Genomic DNA, 25,648 nt, shown 5'->3' on the forward strand with positions numbered 1-25,648 from the left:
TCTAATTATTACAATTTTTAATTTAATATAATTTATAGCCCATAAAATGAGCCAATTAAAAAAAAAAAGAAAAATTGATGCCGAATGCCACATTTTCAATGATAATTGGACATTCAGATATTTAATTGCAAATATAGACGATAAAGCTGTTTGTTTGGTTTGTAACGAAACTATTTCCGTTTTTAAAGAATATAATCTAAAAAGGCATTTTTCAAAAAAAACATTTCGTAAAATATAAGCTATTTTCACCGGAACAAATGAAAATTGAAGCAGAAAATTTAAAATGTGGTTTGCGTAAGCAACAAATACTTTGAAAATTTTGTCAAAACAGATAGAGCTCTGACAAATTTAAATATTGTATTTACTTTTTTTAAAAATACATTAATAATTGGGTAATTCAAGTAATATAACATTTTTTAGGTTCTGATTTTTTTTATTAAATCATTCAATCTATTCCGGCCCGCATCATGATGTGAAAATTTCATTCGGCCCGCTGACGAAAAAAGTTTCCCACCCCTGCTGTATACTGTTACAGTGCAAGGTTCACATCTAGGAAAGTGTCCCCAAAATAACTATTCCCATAACTTATGGAGGACTGAATTAAAACAGCAGGGAAGAAGGCATTTTGGGAGTTACAATATTGCCAGGAACGAAGTTCTCCAGGCAAGGAAGGTCACAATCCCACAGTATAAAGCAATTGCAAAACTACATTTAGAATAGCATTCAAGTATGGAGACGGCACTTTAAAACACACCAGCTTTATGAAAGCCAAAAGGAAAGAAAACTAGTTACCTTAGAGGTGACTACTTGACTGAAACGTATGAGGCTCCAAGAGGTTTAGGTTTCCAGTTATGATTTTGGTAATAATGGTCACAAATTCAAATGGGGGGGGGGACTGGATTATCAGAATTTCTTTTAGCCAGAAAGTTGTTAAAACCCAAACAACCAAGATACCAAGTGAGGAGGGTGTCAAATGGCTAGTTTATTTTATTATTATTTCTATTTGGCCAGTGCAACAAAAGCCTAGGGCAGAGGCTCCCATACTTTTTGGTTCATGGTGCTCCTAGGCCAAAAGAAATACCCAACAGTTCCATTTATTAAGTAGTTAGGTCCAAACAATTTAATAAGCAATGCTGAAACTGTGAACTACCTCGAGCGTAGTTCGTGGGTTGTCTGACAGATGTCGAGTATCGCTGCATTTCCTTCAAAATTTTAAACTATCCTAGGCTACCCCCATTAATTCGCTGTGGTGCACAGTTAGGGAACCGCAGGCCTAGGGTCTTCTTGCACCATACAATTAATACTTTTCATGTAATATTTATGACCTTTTAAATAACAGCGGGATAGGCTGGAATGGCCACCCAATGATCACTTGATCTCAAACTGTTAGGCTGATTTGTGTGGGAGTTATCACATGAAATCCATGATTTATTCTTTCAGTTTTAGATGATTTCCTTTGGTGGTTTGTTTTTTTTAAAAAAATGTTTTGTAACTTGTGATCAGTGTTCAGTATCTCAGAGACTGGAAATTTATTTTTAACTGCACAATATGCTCCCAGATTTGTTCCGTACAATTTTGAAACATGTTATATACTGTCAGAATTGAGTGAAAAAAAATGATTAGTGAAATGAGGACAACCACATGCCCATTTTTTGCATGCCTGCTGGAGGGTTAATGGCAACGACATTAGTTTTACTACTTTTTGAGAAAAAGACAGATAAAAACAATTTATGAGGGCAAGATGAAAAAACTATAACAAATATAATCTGCCTATAAAGCTTATCTGAACTTATAGGAAAATTTTCTTAAAATTCAATTATGAAGCTACACAAGTCTAAGTATTTATTTGCATTTAAAAGAGAAATACAACTTGTAGAGTAGCTTGTTGATGTGATATATGAATGGTCCCAAAGGTAGAGATGATAGTGGAAAATAAAATTAGTCACATCATATTAATGCTACATGTGTTAAAAACATGGGACAAAGTAAGTGAGCTACTCTTTAAACATCACACACAGTCTACATAATTTAATCTTCCGATTCATTTTTCACTTGAGGAGATTTATACCCTTCTGGAGACTTGGAAGCCGAGCGTCCAGGTGAATTGTGATCTTGATTGTTGTGCTCATTTTTCCTCGGAGTACTGAAACAAAACAAAAACATGTAAATAAGGAGTTTTTAAAATTCACCATCTTTACTTGTTTAATTACAAAGACCACGCACACCAAAACTTCACAAAATGCCTTGGAAGAGAAAAAATATGCTCGACTTGCTTTTGACTTTAAAAAAGGCTTGACACCTTGGAAACTATGAGCAGGAGAAAAACAGATTTTCCAGAAAAGGTGGACCAGCATGTTTTTTAAAGTTCTCACTGTACTAAAAATTAAATTTCACCGACAACACTACTAAAATATACCCATAAAACTGTTTACGGTGTGCTTTCAAAGACTGGTTGACAGGATTTTTCTGCATGTGAATTCTATTTGGATTGTCACTGTTAGACATTGACTGATTATGATTACTTAAAGAAAGATATTGTTGCATACTTTGTACAAATCAGCTTCACTAGAAAGAAAAGACCAACTTTCCCGCCCTCCCAGCTGGCCAAATATTCAAAAATTTCCAGATTATTTCACACTTTGCAAAAACCACGAGAAGCATCCAAAATGCCAAGTATAACTTGCGATAATTTGTTGTTGTTATTATTTTTTTTTTTCACATTGCGAAGTACACCGAGTCAAATGAACAGTGATGAAATAACTGAAAAAGTAATTGCAGAGACATATTCGACAGTTTATATGACACAGTTCCATCATTTGTCACTGTACAAATCATATTTCAGACCGAAAAGGCTGAAGATCATAAACACCGTTTATGGAGCAGCACTGTGAGGTACTAAAAAATTGTCAGTAGGATGGGTCCCACTACTATTTTCATTAACCATATATTAACCAGGAATAACAGCATAATCATAATTCCAATTATAATTTAGCAGCCAACTTCTAGTTTTTGGAAAGATTTTTTAAAATCCAGACTTTGGATGCTTTCAAACATTAGTGCACCCAGGACTTTTCTTGGATTATCACTGCTTAAAGATGTAAACTTAGCTTTTTTTTTTCCCACTTGGCTGAAATATATTTTCATAATCACTACTGCTGATTTAAAAGCAGCAAGCCTGATTTGAGAAAATTTGTATATATTTCAAGTTTCCTTCTGCACTTGTCAGTTTCTTACTGCAGGACCACTGTATGCCAATTCTTTCTTCTTTCATAAAATCTGTTAAGTGTCTGCACACTGAATTCAAAAGAACTGACACTGCAAATTGTGTGCTTTTTTTTTTTTATACCCAATGACAGAAGTATTGGAAATTTGTCCACTAAAAATTTCACATCTGAAGATGGCACACACTTTGGTCAAAACTTCACAAAAAAGTTATGACCAAAGAGTGATGTTCTTCCTCAATGAACAAAAGAAAGATTCTCTTCTTGTTTTAGGTTCTCTAAACCACAGACAATATAAAGGCTGCCTACAACTACAGCAGAATTATCTTCCTGTTTTAGTCTACTATGGAAATTACTTTCCCCTAAAGAGAGTGGAAAATAAACAATGGTCTAAAAAATTTGCATATCAAATGCTTAAACACATGTTGGGCATATCTGACTAAAGAACTACATTTGCACTTTCAAGGAATGGCATGACATTTAGAAGGAACAAGCAAAATGTATTACACAAGCGAAGATAACTTGTCTACAGTTATCAGCTTTGCTGGGCTGTTTCGAATTGCATGGGTGTGATTCAGAAGTTCTATTCCTTACGATTCATTAAATTGTTTCCTCACTTCCTTCCCAAAACTTATCTAAAATAAGTTTTTCAGTTAATGATCTAAAATCATGAACTGAATCTGGATGCACAAATTCTCAGTGACTGCTTCTTGCATTTTTCTTGAAAAGTTGTTCACACAGCTTTTTTTCAGCACTTCTACTGAGAAAAGCAATCCCTCTCTTTAGACTTGTCAAAATCCACTCTTTTACCAGTCTAGTTAAGCAACAATCCAAAGACAGTGAATGCATATGCACATATCACCAAGAAAGAGAAGAATGATGATATCCAGCTCAGGACCCTGGGTGTGCCAAGCCCATACTCACCAGATGTGAGCTCCTGAGGTTATTTAATTTCATCTGCCTTCATTTTATAAGTCAGCAGTAGGCAAGGATAGCATTGTGGTATATTATGAATTTTTTTCAGTTTTTAATTAACTGGGTATACAGTAAACCCACGATTAGCGGGGGTTTACTGTATACCCAGTTTACGTTCCTGAGAAATGTCACGAATACTGAGTTATGGCTCCCATACAAATAAAGGGGTTCCGTTCCAAAGTATGAAATATATAAGAAAAACTAGTCTAAAATTTTGTCCATGTCCAATCATACAGCTATGTATTATATGTACCTTCATAATATAATGTACATAGACAGTACATAGTGAAACGCAAGCATATGGCATCGAAATGAAAATAAGAAACAATTTAATATTAAATGTAATATTTATTAGAAATTTCAAACAAATCTTTCAAACCAGCGCCTTTGCTAGTAAAGAAACTTATCCTGCCAGTGCTATCACCAGTTTCGCTAAAGTGTTGATAAAGGAGTTTTGCCTTTTCACGAATGATGAGTGAACTTAACGGAATTTTATTTTGAGTTCAGTCTTCTATCCACAAGTTTAAAGCCTTTTCCATTTTTTTCTAATTTAACATCACGAGTTACAGAGCAAATTTTTGAAGCAATTAGCGCGTTTTCACGGACCCTATGGCGGATTTTTTCTTCCAATTTTTTGATTGATCGTACCGTTGACTCATTGATTTTATATTTTGCCACTGAGGAGGCACTTTCATCATTACAAAATTTATCCAATAACTCAATTTTATTCGCTAATGTCATCACCTTTGATATTTTCACATTTCTCTTGTTATTCGTATCCACATTTTTGTAGGGGTTAGAAAGAACTTGTCCACAATAAAGTCTCTTTCTTCCATTAACACACTTGAAAAAGTGTTTTACACTGCTAAATGGTAGATTTATCATTTTTGTAAGCATATCAATTTATAAATCGATAAATTTATTCAATTTATAAGCATATAAATTAAAAGCAAACGACGAAACCTTCCATGACAAGCGCATAACACATACTGAACAAGGATTAGTGAGAAACATCCACGCTCGCGATTTTGTCACCCCTCTCCCCCACACCAACTGGGCACTGTTTTGACCGGGAAAGATAATTTTAGCCACGCTGATGTTTTTTTATGGCAGAAAATATTCACGGCGCTTTAAAATTCACATTTTTTTTAGGTTTCATTTTATATTAAATCGGCGATCGCGAATACAGATACCGTGAATAGCGGGAGTTTACTGTATTTTATTTGCAACAGAAAACACACACACACACACACAAAAAAAAAAAAAAAAAAAAAAAGGAATTCACTGGGCATATTTGACTGAAAAACGATGTTTGCTTTTTCAAGTACTGACACAAAAATAAATAAATTTAATAATTTAAATTTTAATGATTAAAACTGATTAAATTTCCTATCTCTTCCATCATTCAGTATGACTAATGTCTTATGAGGTTATGATGGGTATTATGGCGAAATCCAATCATACAGCTATAAAACGGTGTTTGCAGGCCAGCAGCTAGATAATTCACCAGAACGAACCTATCGGTAACTCTTTGGTAAGGCTTCTGAATCAGCAAATGTACAATCTTGCTGCCTCTACTCTGTCACATTGTGACTGGAGGGAGTCCGAATAGTGTGAGTGCTGGGGACATCGTCAAGGCCATGTTATATATGGAGTAGGGCATATTCTTGCTGCATGTAAGCCATATCCAAAAATTTCATTACTTCATACATGTCCTCTCCACCTTTTCTCACTAATAAATACACCGTGAATAGTCAAACTAATAGAATAAACTTATCTGAGAAAAGATCTCAACCTCTCAAACATTTCCTCGTTCATTTCACAAATATACATGGTCTCAGTTCAAATTGCAATAATATCAATTTCCACCTAGTCTGTCAATCCCCATACTCATTTAAACAGAATCCCAATTACCAGTTGGTTCAATCACTGCTCATCTCAGTTGTCCTAATTATTCCCAGTAGATTCCTTTCCATTCAAGGTGGTATTTATGTCCACTCTGATATTCTTGGTCAGAGACTTAGTACAGTCAGTCCTTGTATAGCACGATAGTTGTGTTCCTATAAACTCTTGTGCAATATAAACAACAGGCCCTATGGGAAAAATAGGGCTAGGTGCCGACCACCCAAGATTGAACACACATTTGTAACCAAAACATTACCAAACACAATAATTGTAATAAAATATGTAAGTATTTTATCACGACTATTATGTAATAAAACATTGCTAATGCTTTTGCTTCTATTGTACGCAAACTTGTTTTTTGTTTGATTTTCTATCCAAACAGATGACAGCCATTCCATCTCTTCCAATTCTTTGTCTTAATCTAATGGATTTTTAATTACACTTTGAGTTGTTCCTGCTATGAAAGTTGTTTTTATTTTCTCTGCATTCTTTGTAATTCTCGGCGTTGCCTCATTTAGGCCTGTAGCACGTGGAATATCACACGGTCTTTCATTTCGCTCAAAGAGTTTCACAATTTCATATTTTTTCTCTATTGACAGAGGCGGACTGGCCATAAGCCTTACTGGGGAAACCCCGGTGTGATTTTGGCCATAAACGCTAGTGTCAGGCCACTACAAATTTTCCCGGATAAGAATTTTTGATCCAGTCCGCCTGTTTCTCGATATTGTTTTCCCCCTTCTCTCTGAATCTGTATTGTATTCACTAGGATGTTTCCTTTTCACACCTTTTAAGTATTTTACTCATTTTTAGGGAATAAAGCACAATTACAAAATGAGGAGGCATGCTTGATACACATAAACAAAGCTGCGCGCGTGTAGCAACTGAATAAACAACACTGTAAAGGCAGAGACACACTATGAACACCTCACATTTCTGGGGGTTACTACCATAAAACAATAAAAACAATTTCCAGTTGCGTTTCTGCTAGTGGAATCTGTTATAAACTGGTAGTAAACTCGATTTAATTGCATTTGCGATAATACCGATAGCTGGTATTGTGTGGGTTTTACTTTATTATGATGAAATTTGTTTACCCTTCACTGATATAAAAACAAATACATTTTTCAGAATCTTCTCTTCATTCCTATCATGTTGTGTTCAGTTGGGGTGATTCCGCATTCGACTGCCATTTCTTGTAAACACAAAGGTGAATCATGCATAAGCAAATTCGGTTCATGTTATATATGATATAGTTCCCCTATTTATAAACCGTATATGATCAAATTCGTGTAGTGTAAACATGTGTTATATGAGGACTGACTGTAATTTGGAATCTATTTTTGATTTCTCCGTTGTATCAACAGGTTGACCCGTGACCTAACTTTTTTTTTATTATATATAATTTAATTTTGTTCCTCCACTCTTTTCTGTCCTCTCAGTCTCCATGCTTCAATTTCCTCCTTCCCATAGCAGCCCTCACTCCATCCATCCATCCACGTGCTTCTAGGACTTCCTCTCCTTTTCCTTCTAGCGGGTGTCCATTCCATTGCCTTTTTAGGTAATGTTTCTTCCCCCATTCTCATAACATGTCCATACCATTCCAATCTTTTTTATTCTATTTTGTCGATGATGTTTTTTCGGGCATCAATTGCTTTTCTTATGCCTTCATTCCTAACTCTTTCTAGTTTAGATCTTCAGGTGGATCTCCAAAAATCTATCTCGACACCTAGCAATTTCTTCCTTTGCTGCTTTTTTTGTTTTCCTCTGGCTTAAAATCATTTAATCCCATTCTGTAAAATCATCCATTGCCTCTATTGTTCTCCCAACTCCACTAATCACCTGTAACCCCCCCCCACCTGACATCATCTCTTTGAAACGTGCCTTTCTCCAGCCCTCCAGCCCAACTTTTTTAAACAGCGGAGTAATTTTCCTCGGTGATTTTAACATTTAGAACACCAGCTGGATGAGATGCAATTACTAATGACTTCACATAGACCGTTCATTTAGCTACTAGATTACCAGAAAAACCAAACCAAACCAATGCTCTTGATCTTTTTCTCTCAAACAACCACTCCAAGCACATGGTCAAGGGGAGGGACCTCAGTTTACAACTTGGTGATGGTTTATTCTCTACTGGAGCCCTACACTTGTGGCCAATCTCAACCTTGTGTTGTTTGGCGTTACAAGAATACAAAATGGGATGATCTGTATAGTTTCTATTCTTCTTTTCCTTGGTTGGATTACCATTTTAAGACTTCTGATGTGAACATTTGCAGATTGTTAGTGAAATTATTCTTATAGGGATGAAATCCTTTATTCCACACTCTACCTTAAAATCTCATCTCTATCTAAATCCTGGTTTTCCAATAAATGTGCTAAGGCTATTCAAGATAAGCAAGTTGCATGCAATTCTTCAGGTGTATTTTCTGCCTACACCACTGACAGGAAATCCTATTCATTGTTTTGCTGATGATAGCACATTGCATTCCACCTTTGAGTTTGAGGAAAAAATCTTGCCCCGCACAGCTCAACTTCTTGTATATCCACTATAGATCTCCATGCAGAAAATATAATTTAGTTAATTTCAATCCTTCCAAAAATTTGTCCTGTCTTATATCTCACAAAAAGGATTCTTTTGCTCCTATGCTAATCTTTGATGACACTCAGATTTCTAGAGAAGATCACATTTCTAATCTCTCTCTTGGAATAAACACATTACAAATATTGCTTCCTTCCTCTACATCTAAAAAGAACCGGATTTTCTCTTTTGCTCTTGGTGCTACTTTTCTTCCAAACAGCTGCTCGCTCTATACAAATGGCAAATTTGTAAAATAACGAGTTTACCTCAATATTAATACAAATATTAATATCAACGTAGAACGTATTGAGTATTACAGCTCTGATTCATACTAACAAATTGCAAATCCATCCTACCATTGAGTATCATTCCCTCAAATGGGGCTGTGCTCCCAAAACATCTCTCAGGTTTCCAGATTCCATTCGAAAGAGGGCAGTTATGTTAATTAATAACCAATCTGTAACCTAGTCTCTCCACTCTATAACTTATAGATGTTCTATACCTGCTGCATGCTTTTTTTTATACATACTTCTCTATGGGCATGGTTTTTCTGAGTTGGCTTCTGTAATTCCCATTATATTTTCCAAACCAGTCCAAATACATGCCTTAGCCAGTCAGCATTCATTACTGCCCAACTTTTCTTCTTCCTCATTTAATTTTACAACTTCCATTTTCCAGAACAACATCCCTTCATACATATTTCCTGAAAATTACAATATACAAAAATTCAAGTGTAATGTCAACAAATTCAATTACCTCTCATGCTTGAATTTTTTAGTAAAAAAAAAAAAAAAAGCAAAGCTATTTCTTTGTGTACTTTTGAAGTACTTTAAAGCAAGATAGGATTTTTTTAAAAATTATACCTATAATTGCATGTTTGGAGTTTTTGACAGCTGTGCAGATCTCAAAATTTCTTAAAAATACTGCTATATTATGAACATGACAATGTTCATTATTAAAATCAAGTATCCAGATTCAAAAGGATAGAAGAATTAAATGAGCCTATTAGAAAACTGACAGGCTAGCATTAAAAAACACAGTTGTAACAAAGCACTTATTGTGTAAACTTATCACCTGATTTCCAACCTAAAAACAACTTAATTTCTGACAATCCATGGTCACCTTGGTATGTCGAGGTGCTACTTGATCACCATTTGCATCATTTAGCCAAATTAGTTTGACTGCAGGTAAATACACATTCATTAGTGATTAGGATTCTCTATTTGTTCTGCTATGCCAAACAGTAACAATTCATAATTTTTATATATGGGTGTATATCATGCAGCGACTTTTATGCACAAACCAAAAACATCGTTTGCTGTTAATTTCTCTAATCAGCATATGGTACACATGCTGATTATGTCTGCATGTTAACCATGAAACAAAAAAATAATAACTGACCAGATCTCTATTGGTCATGTTAACCATGAAACAAAAAAATAATAACTGACCAGATCTCTATTGGTCTGATTTCAACAAATCATTCTAAAAGAGCCAAATATAAAATTAGAGGAAAATCCATTCATCATGTGGATAGATGGAAAGAGCCTATCTCCCACTCATTATCAGATTTCTATTGATTCAATTTTAATGAAATTTTTGATGGCTGTAGAAATGTTTCTAAAAGAGCCAAATATATAATTTCATGAAAAATGAATTCAGTGAAAGTTGAGTTACACTCTGTGACACCGAAATTGCAGCACCATGCAGGAACACAAATACAGATAGCACACTTAACAGTAATGATAGCCGAGGAGTTATGGAACATATGATAAAAAGTACAGACACAGTGTTTGTGAAACTACAAATACAATGGACAGATCAGTATGATGTAAATCCACAATGGTTATGGATATATTGAGCTAAGTGTCTCAACACTGAGTAGTACAGCTGCCAATAGCTTCCTGCAGTATTTCCACCAAGTCTCTTGAACCTTGTCTTGTAGCACATCTGTGGTAGACCATGTCTGGCTGCTGATGACATCCAATCATAGTCCACATGTGCTTGATGGTGGAAGAAATTAGCATTAGCATTAGTAGAGACATATGATGCAAGAAAGCAAGCTTATGCATCATCCGCAAAAAAAAAAAAAAAAAAACCTCTCCCATTTCACCCCTTTGTTCGTTCCAAGTAATTGTCCAGCTCAGCCTTAAATTTATTTAGGCTTTCAACTTCCACAACAAAGGGGATGGAAGTCTGTTCCCCCAACCAACCACCTGCTGGCTAAAGGCAAACTTCCGACATCTATTCTACATGTCTTTCTTCAATTTGAATTTATGCCCTCTCAAATGATTATTCTGAGCAAGAGTTCCATCAGCATTGAGCATGCTCAAACCATTTAGGGCTTTATACACCTCAATCAGATCACCTCGCAGGTGCCTAGTCTCCGGACACTGTGATTTGCAAAATTTAAGTCTTTCTTCGTAATAGCAACCCTTTGTTCCATTCACTAATTTTGTTGCCCTTCTCTGTATCTCGTTCCCACAGCTCTAAAATGAGGCCTCCAGACCTGTATACAGTACTCAAGGTGTGGCCTGACCATTGCTTTATATAAGGGCATAATCATCTCCTTATCCCTGCTAGAAAAATTCCTGTATATCATTGACAACACACTATGAGCTACTCTTGCAGACCGTCTGCACTGCTCAGAAAACTTCATATCTGACTGCACAATTATCCCCAGGTCCTTTTTGTTCTCTACCACTGTCAGTGTAGTACCACAGAGTTGATATGTTGCTGTTTCCCCATATGTAGTACTTTACATTTGTCAATGTTAAACTTCATTTGCCACCTCTCAGCCCATCTGCTCAACTTTTCTAGATCCTGTTGCAGCAGCGTACTGTCATTAGTGTCCTTAACAACAATGCCAACCTTTGTATTGTCTGAAAACTTGGACATTAAGCTTGATATACCATCAATATCATTTATAAATACAGAAAAAAAAAAAAAAAAAACACAATGGACCAATACTAATAACATATTCCTAATAGTTAAATACTAATAACATTAGTCCACGATGAGCAGTGTCCATTGATTACCACTCTCTGTCTTCTCCCACTCAACCATCCCTTTATCCATAGCAGCAATTTGCCTCCAATGCTACACTACTCCAATATGTGTAGCAGTCTTCCTTGTGCAACAGTATCAAAAGCCTTTCTAAGATCCAAATATATGATATCCAAGTTATTCCCCGCATCCAGTTACTTTGTGACCACATCATAGTATCCAATCAAATTGATTAGGCAAGACTTTCCCTTAACAAAACCATGCTGTGTCCGAGCTATAAGCGAAGTCTTGTCTAGATGACCCTGCAGTGCTTCTTTAACCAGTGCCTCCATTAATTTTCCTGGAACAGAAGTTAAACTAAAAAGTCTATAATTACTTGTGTTGCCCCTTGATCCTCCTTTGTGAATTGGGGTCACATTTGCACATCTCCAGTCCATGGGCACCTCCCCTGAGTCCAAAGAAGCTCTCATAATTATGGCTAAGGGTTTGCTTACTTCCTTTGCTGCCTCCTTTAATATAACTGGATAGGTCCCGTCCACCCCGGGTGCCTTTTTTTATGTTTATCTTCAACAACTTCTCCACTTTCCTCTCGGTTATTACAAAATCATCCAGCTCACTGCCAGAGTTTAACTCACCTCTGGCATTCCCCTCCCTGAATAACTCCTCATGGGTGAATGTAGATGCAAAATACTAGTTTGTTAGCCACCTGAGCAGGATCATCAACAGTTGAACCATCAATATCCAGTGGACCAATCTGATTCATCCCTTTCCTTCTAGAGTTTACATAGGTAAAGAACTTTTTGTTTTTTTTTTTACATCCTTTGCCAAGGATTTCTCATAATCTGCTTTTGCCTGCCTAATCTCCTTTGTGACTTGGCTACATACCAGCTTATACAAATCTATCATAGGCTTCCATGTCACCCATTAATTTATATGTATCCCATGCATTTTTCTTCTCTGCCACATGTCTCATTAGTTCATCTGATATCCATTTAGGCCTAAACCCTGAACAATATTTCTTAGTTGGTATGTAAAGCCTAGTAGCTTCCAAGATAAATTCTTTGAATGCTTCCCATTTTGAATTTGCTGTTGGTAACATCATCAGTTGGTCCCACTGTAGTCACCTTAACAAAAGCAAAAACCCTTCCCTTTACCCGTGATGGTAGTTACCTCTTTGAGTAAATCCCACTTCAGCATACTATGATCACTGCCACCTAGTGGTTCCTTTATCCTAAATCTGTGGAACTGCTGTCCAAGACACTCAGAGGAAACCCTTGCAGTATGTCTTCAAGGTGTTGTCCTGCTGAAAATTGCATTTAGCACCGCTGTAAGAAGGACTGATGTGATGGACTCCAAAAACGTACAGGTGTGTTCGCCTGCTAAAAAAAAAAAAACACACCCCAAATGTTTAGTTTGTTTTAGCGCGTTGCGTTGATTGTTGTGTTTCATTGCACCGCAAAAGGGCAAATTTTGTTTCATTATTTATGCCAGGGATGTCAGAATTTTTTTATAGTAACTTTTTTTTGTTTAGAAATTGCAAAAATGATGGGCAAATGCAAGAATTGTGCTTTCAATGAACAAAAACTTGAAATTATTCAAAAGTTTGAAAACATTTGGTTTTGGTTGGCTTTTTTTTTTTAGTAGCATTAGCAACTAAGGCCATATTGCTCCTGGAATATGCAGTGGTCATTCCCTGACCTTTCCGCATCCTCCGTATTTGGTGGTGAGGGGCTCGAAACCCGGTCTAATCAAGAAGCGCGTGCTACGCACTACTGCTCCTTCCCATCTGGCAACGGATGCACTGTTTTCAAACTCCATTTGAAAACAGTGCATCTGTTAAATCTCTAAAGAACCATTATAATGCTGGTGACCAAGCCATACGTGTCACTGCAAAAAATAAAGGGAAGCATTGTACTGGACACGCGAGTAGTGAGTGGTAAGTTTTTTTCTTTTTTCTATTGCCATACTTTTTACGTAGGTTGCTGAACAGTTTTCGATTGAGTAAGTTGCTGACTTAAGTAGGTTCAGACTTGCGTTACGTTATTTATATATTTTTTTTATGACTGAAGATTTCAGTGAAGGAGACGCATTTCACTATAATAATATAAAAACACACAGAATTCCGGTTATCGGCATTATTGCAAATTCAATAAGATTGAGTTTACTACCCGTTCATAATGAATTGCCCAATAACCCGGAATGTGCAAATTGTTTTATGGCAGTGACCTTCGGAAATGTGCTTTAGTAAAATGTGAGTTTGCATGGGATGATAATAGTGAGTTTTCGCCTTAACCCTGTTTAAGTTCTTTCCAGAAAATTTAATCTTGACTGTTATCATAGTGCCGACTAAGAGAATAAGTGAGAACGGTACTAGTAAATCTATCAAGAAAAGGAAAGCATTTGAGTTGGATCAGAAAATTAAAACAATAAGGATGTATGAAAATGTCCAAACATCAACGAGTATCGAGTGGAATTCAGATTTGTAAGTGGCAATGGTGAATATAATAAAGGAGAAAGACAGAATATGAGAAGCAGTGAAGCTATCAGCACCAATGAAGTCAACTATAATAATAAGGCTACGAAATACATATCAGTTTTTACAGTAAAATAACATGCGTTTTTTCTTCTTTTTATGTGCCACTTTGGCTACTTCACTGCTGTCCCCAGATAATGTTTTTAATTGAACTAATTAAAAATATAACTATTTTTCTTCATTCTTCTGAGGATATTATGTGGTTTTTGTAATTTTGGCATATCAGGGATATAGTAGCAATATTTTATTAGTCATTCCAGAATTAAAACTCAACTTATGTAATAAGTTCTGGAACATATCTCTTATGTATGTCGGGGAATTACTGTATTTTTGGATTAACCAGGAATTTTTTCTAACCATCTATCCCGAAAAATCAAGTCTAGCGCATAACAAATTTAATTTCTGTGATATGTTTCCCATTTGATTCATATAGCACTGCATGAACGTTATTCACATCCATTAAAAGTCAGTCAGTCAAATTCAATAAAATTAGATGTTCATAAGTTTTTAGTAAAATTTAGTTCAAAGGTCAATAGTCCAAAAACTTACAGGTGCTCTTCACTATGCAATTTCTACAAATTTAGTATGATATTATTCAAGACAAATGTAGTAAGAAGTCAGAGAAATAAACAGAGGCATATGACAAGAAAGTAAGCTTATTTAGCATCAGCAAAAAATAAAAAAACCATTCCTGTTTTGCCCATCCATTCACCCCAAGTTTGTCTACTTCAATTTATTTAAGCTGTTAACTTGCACACAACAGATGGAAGTTTGTTCCACCAATCAACCACCTGCTGGCTAAAGGCAAATTTCTGCCCATCTATTCTACAACTGCGACAGTCTTTCCTCAATCTGAATTTATGTCCCTCAGGTGCCAAATCCGAGCAAGAGGAAGAAGAAACCCATCAGCATTGAGCTTGCTCAAACCATTCAAGGGCTTATACACCTCAACCAGATCAGATCACTTCGCAGGTGTCTAGTCTCTGGACATTGCAATTTGCAGAACTTAAGCCTATCTTTGTAACAGCACCCCTTCGTTTCACTCATTAATCTCATTGCCCTTCACCATACTCGTTCTAGTATCTCAACATCTTTCCTGAAACGAGGACTCCAAAACTTGTATGCAGTACAAGGTGTGGCCTGACCATTGCCGTATACAAGGGGACAACCACCTTCTTATCTCTGCTAGAAAAATTCCTGTATATCATTGACAAGACACCATCAGCACTACTCAGAAAACTTCATATCTGACTGCACAATTACCCCCAGGTCCTTTTCATTCTCTACCATGATTTATATCCACTTAGTGTACAGAGAAGAGCAACGATTGGTGAGAGGAATGAAGAGGTCCTCTTACCAAGAAAGGCTTAAGTTCTGAAAACTGCAGCATCCGGAAACTAGGCACCTGCGAGGTGATCCGAATGAAGTGTATAAGGCCTTAACTGGGTTGAGCAGGCTCAATTCGGATGAGATTCCTCCCCTTGCTCAGTTTACGAACCTGAGTGAGGAAAGCCATTCAGTATATATTTTGAAGTTGTGTTAGCTGTCAACCAAAACTTTATACCAAATTTGTCTGGTGTTTTGGCCAAATATTGGGTGAACTGGCATCGAGCTTTAGTCAGAAATAGGTGATCATCTATTGTAATGTTTGCTGCAGCTATATAGTAAGCTTTACAGTTGGAAATAAATCTGCACCATATTTCTGAAGCTAAAGCAATATATCATTTCCTAGATGCTTCTTCCTTGAAGAATGTACATAATTCACAAAAGTTATGCGACATTGTATTCACAATACAATATGACATTATATTATGTGATATTGTATTGTGAAAAAGTTGAAGCTCTCATGCAGTTGACCACAAACAATATATTTCTAAATTTCTAGCACCATATGCTCTGCAAGCTAATGTTACAGTGATAAAAGCATCAAGTTTTCAAATGAATGTAGATCAATTATTATCCTTCATTTGTCTTTGCACTTCGATTTCAGTGCAGTCCTGTACAAGTTTTGTCATTGAACTGTCTACAAATGCAGTCCTGTACAAGTTTTGTCATTGAAGTGTCTACAAATAAACAAATTGCACCTACCACAGAATCAAACCATACATTTTGTTTTGCATAAGGAGTTGGCCCAGGGTTACTGTGAATTATGTTCCTTTGCCATGCATATCCAGCTGAAGGACTACCAGATTTTAACTTCCCAAATATGTGCCCAGATTTTGAATTATGTTTGCTGCCCACTGACGGAAGTTTTTATGATTATGATGCCATGTATTATCATCTACAGCAGGCCTGGGCAAAATTTTTGGCTGAAGGGCCACATTAGGAATTCAAAAGGAAGGCGGGCCGCACGTAAAATACTATTTTTAGATATATATATTATTTGTTATCATGAAGAAGAAATATAACAAAAAATTATTCTCTAACAACCAAGAATTTAATGAGACGAATTGAACTGTTTTACATCTTTTACCATTTTTTTTAAATTTCGGTGTTAATTTTGTAGTTGAGATTCTTAAAACTGCTTGTAAATGTTCATTGGTGATGCTTTATCGTAAAGAATTTTTATTTAGATTCGTGAGGGAAAATGTTTGTTCACATATGTAGGTTGATCCAAAAATAACCAACATTTTTTCGGGCAAAATCTTTATAAGTTCGTCGAATTTGTCCGAATTTAGAGTATTGTAAAATGTACAGATTTCCTCACGACGGTGCAATTCCCTTAAATCAGTATCACACTGCAGATCTATAATCTGAAGCTGTAGTTCACTTGGTGCACTATCAATTTCTATTGAAAATGGGTTGCGCACTATTGGCAAACTTGTCTCAATATTTTGGAAGTCGCCAAATCTTCGTGAAAAGTCGTCATTCAAAAGCGTTGATAATTTCACAATATTTTTCAAATTTATTTTCTGGAATCGTCAGCAACTTCATGGTTGGAAAGTGGTCTACCTTGTTAATTAATAAATGTCGAAGGAACAACTGGAGTTTTAATTTAAATCCATTCAAACTTTTTACCATATCATGGGCGTATAAAATTTTCCCATGTAACACGGTGTTGAAAGTATGTAAGTGTGTCACGATGTCCAGGGTAAAACGCAAAATCACAAATCCAGTTATTATCAGTTAATTCGGGAAAGTCCATAATATATTTTTCAGTTTTAAAAATAAAATGCTGTCATCTTTAAGATCCCATACTCGCCGAAGAACTTTTCCTAAGCTAAGCCATTGAATTTGGCCATGATAAGGAATATCTGTGTACTCGGATTCAATATCTTGAAGAAAATTAACGAATTGTCTGTTTCAGGCCCCTCGATCGTATTAAATTTACTAGTTTAATAATACAAGATGTGACATGTTCAACTCTTAATACATTTTTACATAATACTTGTTGATGTATAACACGATGAATTGTAATTAAATTATAATCAGGATAATTTTCACAAATTTTATCCTGAATTTTCTTTAACGCCCATTTTTACCTGTCAAATTTGGTGCTCCGACAGTTCTTACGCTTACCATTTTGTTCCATGGTAAATTATATCTTGTTAAGCATTTTTCAAATATATCAGCTCCCGTTGTTTGGTCTTTAAGAGATTCCATTGAAAGAAGCTCTTCAATAATTTCAAAATTAGAGGTACATCCGCGTATGAAAATTAACAACTGCACAGTATTCTTTTGGTTGTTACTTTCGTCGAGAGCTATCGAGTACCATGTTATGGATTCTAATACTGATAATAATTGCTCATTCAAATCTTCTTACTATGGTTCGCCGAGATAAACTTATATTCTCAAATTTGTGTTTAATGTCAGGATATATAATTCCACAAGCTTCAGTCATACATTCTTCAATATAGTCTCCATCAGAAAAAGGCTCATTGCTTTTTGCAATTATATGAGAAATAACAAAACTTGCCTCTACAGTAGCTTCTTGTTCCTTAGTTAGCCGCGTAAACACATTTTGTTGTCTACATAAATTTTGAATAAATCCATCAGCAGTTTTCTTTCTCGCTTCCGGAGTTAAATTGGCACCATATTCGGAATGTTTAGTAGTGAAATGTCTTTTAATATTGTACTCTTTCAACACTGAGACACTCTCCCAGCAGATGAGACAAATAGGCTTGTTATTTATTTTAGCAAAATAATATTTTGTGTTCCACTCTTCATTGAAGACACTATGCTCTTGTTGAATTTTTCGTTTTTTATTCATTTTTAAAAGGGCGTAAATATTATTTTTATCGCTACCCGGTACCAAGATGATAACGCAAAAAAACTAGCTGCGGGATGACCGTCAGAGAAAACAGATTGGAACTGCAGCTGGTCAGCAGTCCTGTCCTATTACTCCGCCACTGCAGCAGAGCCGTTGTCATCATCACCGGTTGTCTGTTACTGTAGTTTCGCACAGTTAGTTTATAATCGCAAATTGTACCGTTATAAAAGCCCCCGTTGGCTCGCTTCGGTTCATGCACAATTTCAAATTCTATCTCAATTTGAACAATACAGAGATGATAAAACAATTTACAAGTCGACAAATTCTATAATATATTACATATACTGTACAAATTTATTTTTCAAAAAGGCATCGCAAAAGGCATAAAATAAGTAAACTTTTTTCGAAAATACAATTAAAGCTCGCGGGGCCGCACAAAAATGTGCAGCGGACCATAGTTTGCCCAGGCCTGATCTACAGTATCACTTGATGTACAAGGACCAGAAGTATTATTTTCACTACTACTAGATTCCTCACCTCTTTAATTAGTCACTAGTCACTTAATCATTTACACTCTCCGCTACAGACTCATTTTCAGATAGCTTTTCTAATTCCTCTAGACATTTTTAAATCTGCTCTTCGGTAAGACCATGAGATTGGCACATTTTAGTAATACAATTGAACTAGCACTGTAAATAAAAATTGTTGAAATATCTTTCCACACTGTCTTTCCCCAAATAAGGAAAGCCATTCAGTATATATTTTTAAGTTGTGTTAGCTGCCAACCAAAACTTGATACCAAATTTCACCCAGACAGACTAAACTGAAATGGCAACAACACAGTAATATATAAAGTAGTGCTCATGCTCAGACCTGAAGTGACATACACACACACAAAGACATATGCACCTAGGCAGGTACTTGTAAAAACCATACAGTTTGTGCAAGTACACACAACAAACCAAGTTTACCACAAGGTAAATAAATGCAAAAACTTGATCAACTATAAAAATTAGCTAATTTTATCGAAATTTTACCAACAGTCAAATTAACTGCTTTGGTGGTGTTATGTAGAGCTAAAATTTAAAAGAAAAATTTGTGCAAAATTATTTTCACTGTGCATGCTGTAAGTTAATGGAAATTAGGAAATGTCACGGACTCAACCTTCTGTAATTAACAGGGCTACAAATCTGCAACAATTTAAAGTAGGCAAAGAGTCAAATTGACTGTCGCAATGGTTCTAGCATTTAATGATGGTGGTAAATAAGTTTATTTAATGATTTTAAATAGCTAAAACAGTTGACACAGTTATCGTTGGATAATACAGGGTTGTTAAAATTAAAGTATCCCTATGTATAGGACTCTGGAGAGAGTTCTAAGGCTCGTTCTGAAGAAAAATTTGGACATGTACAATAAAGAACGTGCTCGCCATTTATTGAAAAAAAAAAAAAAAACCAGTTACAAAATTTGTCACTGTATGGCACATCACTATCTTAGTTACGATTATGCAAATAATGTAAGTTATTTGCATAATCATAAGTTATTGCCACAGTGCCACTACTCAACTCTACTGTACTGTATAAAAGCAAAGCAGTCTCTTCAAATTCATACAGTAAATGTTTGCCTGCACTACAGCAGCAATGCCAACAACGTTGCAGGAAAAGGTGCTATTAGTGAACCTGCACTATCAGAACAGCAACAATGCAGCCGCGACTATAAGAGAATTCAGGCGTCAGAAATGCATAAGGCCCATGTGGACCTATAACTGTTTTGTGCTGTCTGCAAAATTTGAAGTGACAGGACACCCTGGTGTTCAACCAGGTAGAGGTCGAAAACGAGTGGACTCCTTTCATGTCGAAGATGTGGCTATGGCTATCGTGGATTTATCAAGTCAATGTCCATGTGGTATCACAAGTGTGCCAGCGGTTTCTTGTGAAGTGGACATGCCGTATTCCACTGTAAGGCTAGTGATGCATCAGGTGTTGTGGTACTATCCTTACAAGATGCACATGCTACAGCAGCTAAAGCATGGTGATGCAGATATTCGTTTCACATATGCACTTCATTTTCTGGTATGAATGGCAGTGGATGTCACTTGGCCATGGAACATCTTTTGGAGTGATGAAGCCCACTTCTGCTTAAATGGACAAGTGAATATGCACAACTGTCACATTTGGGCAACAGAAAACCCTTGAGTTATCCAAGAGGTCCTGTTGCATTCTCCAAAAGTGACAGTGTGGTGTGGATTTATGGCCACATTCATGATTGGGTCATTTTTTTTGAACAGGTAACACCGACTGGACTCCGCACCTGTTCCGTCACTGGACGGCAATATTATGAATTTGGCAAATTTTGCAATACCAGAACTGCAACAACGTGGGTGCCTTCAGGATATCATATTCATGCAAGATTCACCATCCCACATCCACCATTGTGTCCAAAGATTGCTAAGGCAACATTTTACAGACGAATGGGTCATCAGCTGTTGTTTTCAGACATCTTGGCCACCCAGATCACCGGACCTCACCCCATGTGACTTCTGGTTGTGGGGTTTTTTGAAGAACCAGGTGTATAGGGAAGGATGTCAAACTCTGGCAGATCTGAAGGGCATCAGACGTCACATGCTGGCTATTCCAGTTGACATGTCATGTTCTGCTGTAGAAAATGCTTTTCTTCGAATGGAAACTCTTGTTGACCAAAATGGAGGACACATTGAACAATTGTGGCACTATTCAAGTGATTTGTATTGCCACAGTCCCATATAGTGACAAAATTTGTAACTAATTTTTTCCCCCAATAAATGGCGAGTGCATTCTTTATTATACCTGTTCTCCAAATTTCTCTTCAGTATGAGCCTTAGAACTCGCTACAGAGCCCTCTACATAGGGATACTTTAATTTTAACAACCCTGTATTTAACTGGGAGTATAGAGCTCAGGCAGATAGCTAAAATCAGTAAAAGTTAAATCATGTTCACTGGTAAAACAAGGACGCTACAATAAAAAACAAACTGTTAAAAGGGTGTCATAGTTCTCACGCATAGGAGGGTAATCTCTGCAGTGAGGATATGCACTATGATCACTATGCTTTACAACTGCATTTTCTAATGCAAAGAGAACGAATGAACTTACTGAAAATAATAATAAAGTTATTTGAACATGTTATTTACTACAGAAGACAACTGATTTTCCATTAAGCACAATTCACTGAAAAAAAAACCCATCGAAATCTAAACAATTACAAAACTGTTAGTCATTAGACTCCTCTTTAAAAGTAACTAGTGTGAAACATTTTTAAATATTTATTTGTTATTAAATTTTAAAGCTCCATTCATTATTAATTAAAAAATATATATCCATTCAGAAAAGACGAAACATAATTTAAAAAAAAAAAAAAAAAAATCCAGAAATTGAAAAGAAAATTGGCACTTGTCAGAGGATGTTTTTGCAACATCCTCTGACAAGATGCCAGTATCAGCAGGTTAATCTGCTAGTGCGAGTATGGATAAAGATCACTCCCATAAAAATACCCTTTTGATACTGCTTGTATTCTTCAGCATCTTTCAAGGAAACCACTAAAGCAGAGGTTTGCAAGTGTCGATCACAAAGCATATTTCAGTGGAATGCTCATCACAGTAATAAAAATATAACAAAAAAAAAAAAACAAAAAAAAAAAAAAAAACACACCACCACAAATGATATGAAAGTTTCGTAGTATTTCACTGTAGTTCTTCATTGTTGATCATGTTCTAAAAACTTAGTATCTAAAAAAAATCACATACAATTAAAAATTATAATTTCACAACCAGTGCATTTTACTTAGAAATAGACTGGTAAGAAGGTTGTGATATACGTCTATTGTTTATTTTTGTCTATTTTTAAAGTAACTCATATGGAAAGTGGTGCTGCAAGTAAAGGATGGGTCAATAGCAATTAACTAAGTGTAATCCCACCCCATTTTAGACACATTGCATTGACTATAAAAGCACCTTAGCCCACATTTCACCAGTGCACGGGCTGATTTGCATGTTGTGTGACTGGATGTAAGTCAAAAGACAGACTGGGAAGAGGTGGATATTAAAATGCTTGCAAAGAATTATAATTACAAAAATGGTAATAAAATGAGTCATCACTTACTGGCCACGAGATCCAGATTTGCTTCTACTTCTAGAGAGGCTGCGACTTGCACTACGACTTCTAGTTGGGCTTCTGGTGGCAGACTTTGAGTGACTTCTACTGCGGCTTGCTGAATGACCACGTGAGTGAGATCTAGAGCGACGATTCCTTGGATGGAAGAAGAGCAGTCATATTTTATAATGTAAATTACACAAGTTTAAAATATGCCGATCCTAAAAACTTTCTCTTAACTAAAAAATCAGCAACTTACCAATTTATGAAATGTCAGCTGCTTTCAAAGCCACACACTGAATATTTCACTTTTATGCTAATAGTAGCTTCCAAATTAAAAAAGGAAAATCTACTTGTATATAACCAGTTCATACACATTTTGCAATACAGATTTGAGAAAATCTGCAAGTTTATTTTTCAAGACATTCAATAAAGGTTCTAGCTGTCACTTCACTCTAGAAGAGTACCACATAAGGCTTGATGTAATCAAGTAGTCAGTAGTACGCACTTTTTGAGTGGACTGGGGTTCAAGCCCCTGACTGCTAAATATGATTAACATTTGTATTGATGATTTATTGTAAACTCTACTGACCTAGTGGTCATGCCAGAGTATAAACAAGAACATAACCAATGCAAAACACTGACAAATGAGTCCCTTTCATTGTAAGAGATGATGAGATGCAAGTCACAAAAAATAACCACTAATTATTTAGTCTGTTAATTCACCTTAATTATATTTTGCTAATTATAATTAATTATGGTAATTATATTACGATTGAAGTTATATTATCAAGGAAATAAAAAAAACTGATGCCATTTACACTACTTTTGTAGTTTCTTCTACTGTGGATAAATATATTGTGATATATCACTGACTTTTATAGTGTATTACCAATCCAAGCCTTGTGCATTTATTCTATTAGAATTATCGAGGAAAATATGAAAATGCCACAATGAAGCAATCCAAACACTAACCTATATATAAAAAATGATATTTTAAAACCGATAACATTTTTAACTTGCATTTTTGCATCCTTATGAATTTAGTTTCTTGTCTTTGCCTACTTTATAAGATCGAAGTTCACTTTGGGGTGGGGGGAATTGTAATATTCTTTCAAAATAAACCAATTCAAAAAATGAAAACAGTAACATATTTCTTCCAGTGAACACAGGGTGTAGAATAGTTCCTGGAACTCAGTGCAGCAAACAAACCCATTTCCCTTTTACTGGAGGTATAGGCACCTCTCTCAATTTGGAAGGAACTATAAAAAAATTTTTTTTTTTTTTTTTTTTTTTGGGTTGTAATTGGCTGAGAAACAAACAGAAGCTTATAGCAGTATATAATTTCAACAACTTTGAAATTCAAGTGTTGCTAGTTAATGCAACAAACCAGATCCAAACCTAAGAAAATACTGACCATATTTGACTATATATATATAAATAAAAAGTATAAGGTTTATCATTTTTAAATCACTGCATAAAGAATAAGGAAGGCTCGTGGAATAATTTTTTTTTGATTTCAAGAATGAAAAAAAAAAAAAAAAAAAAAAAAAAAGTTCAAGCAAGCACATTTTTAAAACTACTACAGATCTATAACTGATATGTTTCACTGGAGTTCCAAAAAAGATACTTCTGTTACCATTTGAAATGGTTAAAAATGACACAGGTTTTTGTCTGAAAAAAAAACCTTGTCACAGCAATCATTTTATTCCAAAAAAAATGTGGTTAATTAACAGCCTATTCACAAACCAATGTTAACAGCAATAATTGCACCTTTGTGTAGAAGTAAACCCTCTTCAAAAATTCCATATAAATTACATAACTAAATCTACTTATCCAAATGGTAACATTTTGAAAATAAAAAACAAAAGTGGCAATTTTTTTTTTATTGTCAGGTGTTCCTAATATTCTCAACACTTCCACTGCCACCTAATCATGAGAGAACTAGTTCAATGGGCTGTAATTTTTGGAATGTGGGAAAAATATCAACAAACAATATCCCCAGCATTCCAGAAATTTGTACATGATGGTTGAAAATTTCACTGCTAAAAGCTGAGCTGCCAATCAGAAAAAATCATAAAAAGTTTTTTTTTATAAAAAGTTTATTCATGTACATCAACACAAGTAAAAAGCAAAACAGTGTGCCAAGTTTATAAACAAATGTCAAGCATTACTGCTAAGTTCAAACATGTTAAACTGCAGCATCTGATGATTTGTGTAGTACTCTGAATGTTTTCACAATATAGAATAGAATAAATTTATGGAATGCAAACAAAACACTGTTTCAAAAATGTGCAACTGCCTTTTTCTAATGGCATGCAAACAAAGTAAAGATAATTTGCTTCAAGTAACTTGGACAACATGCACCAGACCCTGTTGACTGCAGGGAACACTGAAAACGACAATTAAGGTTGCAAAATAAAAGAGAAAGATTCCTGGCTCACAAAATGGCACCTTCTCTAATTTTTTTAATGCGCAGTCTACTAAACAAAATTTAAAACAGCATCTTTTATTTAAAAGCATTAGTAACATACAATACAAGAAACTAAACTAATATATCACATAGAAAACTGAAACAGCAAAACAAACACAAAAATTAATGATGGTAACTCTGTGAAACAGCAATTTAAGTGTTCACTGGAAAAGTGGTTTCAGATACTTGAAAGAAGCTAGTGATGATGACCAGTCATTATCTCCTTTGGGAGGGCTAACCTTGTATAGATTCATCAGTCTGAACTTAATGCAACTCTTCAATAAGAATATCTCAGATACCATTAGTGAGTAGCTATTCAAAATTTGACTTCTTTTGAGGATATGGTCTTAACATGAATTTAACGATTGCATTTTCAGCAGCAGGAAATATCATCTTATCATACACATTTCTAACAGGTGTTAAAAGATAGGAAGAATAATTTCCTAAAGCTGCAGTTAATTATACACATTCCCTAAGATGTTGACAGAAAATAGGTTTTCATACCTGCTAGCTTTTAGAACTGTGGTGAGAATGCTGTATATATTTATATACAGTAAAGATGATAATAATAAATTAGAGGTTGAGTACTATTATATTACAGATATAGAGAAATTTAGATGT

The 25,648-nt window shown here is 35.4% G+C and overlaps 1 protein-coding gene across 1 annotated transcript in view; it reads right to left on the bottom strand.

Annotated features, from left to right (window-relative positions):
- Positions 1–1,829: 1,829 nt before the first annotated feature.
- Positions 1,830–25,648, bottom strand: part of LOC150077416 (serine/arginine-rich splicing factor 7-like) — a 135,231-nt gene continuing 111,412 nt past the window's right edge. Inside the window, exons 4-5 of the mRNA XM_090386801.1 lie at positions 22,564–22,710; positions 1,830–2,143 (exon numbers count right to left, since the gene is read on the bottom strand). Of these exons, the coding sequence (XP_090242927.1) occupies positions 2,029–2,143; positions 22,564–22,710 (262 nt within the window). The 3' untranslated portion in view covers positions 1,830–2,028. The remainder of the gene's footprint in view (positions 2,144–22,563; positions 22,711–25,648) is intronic.

The sequence above is a fragment of the Mastigoproctus giganteus genome, chromosome 12 (assembly GCF_048544385.1).
Source record: "Mastigoproctus giganteus isolate SK-2022 chromosome 12, ASM4854438v1, whole genome shotgun sequence".
NCBI classification, from domain to species: domain Eukaryota; kingdom Metazoa; phylum Arthropoda; class Arachnida; order Uropygi; family Thelyphonidae; genus Mastigoproctus; species Mastigoproctus giganteus.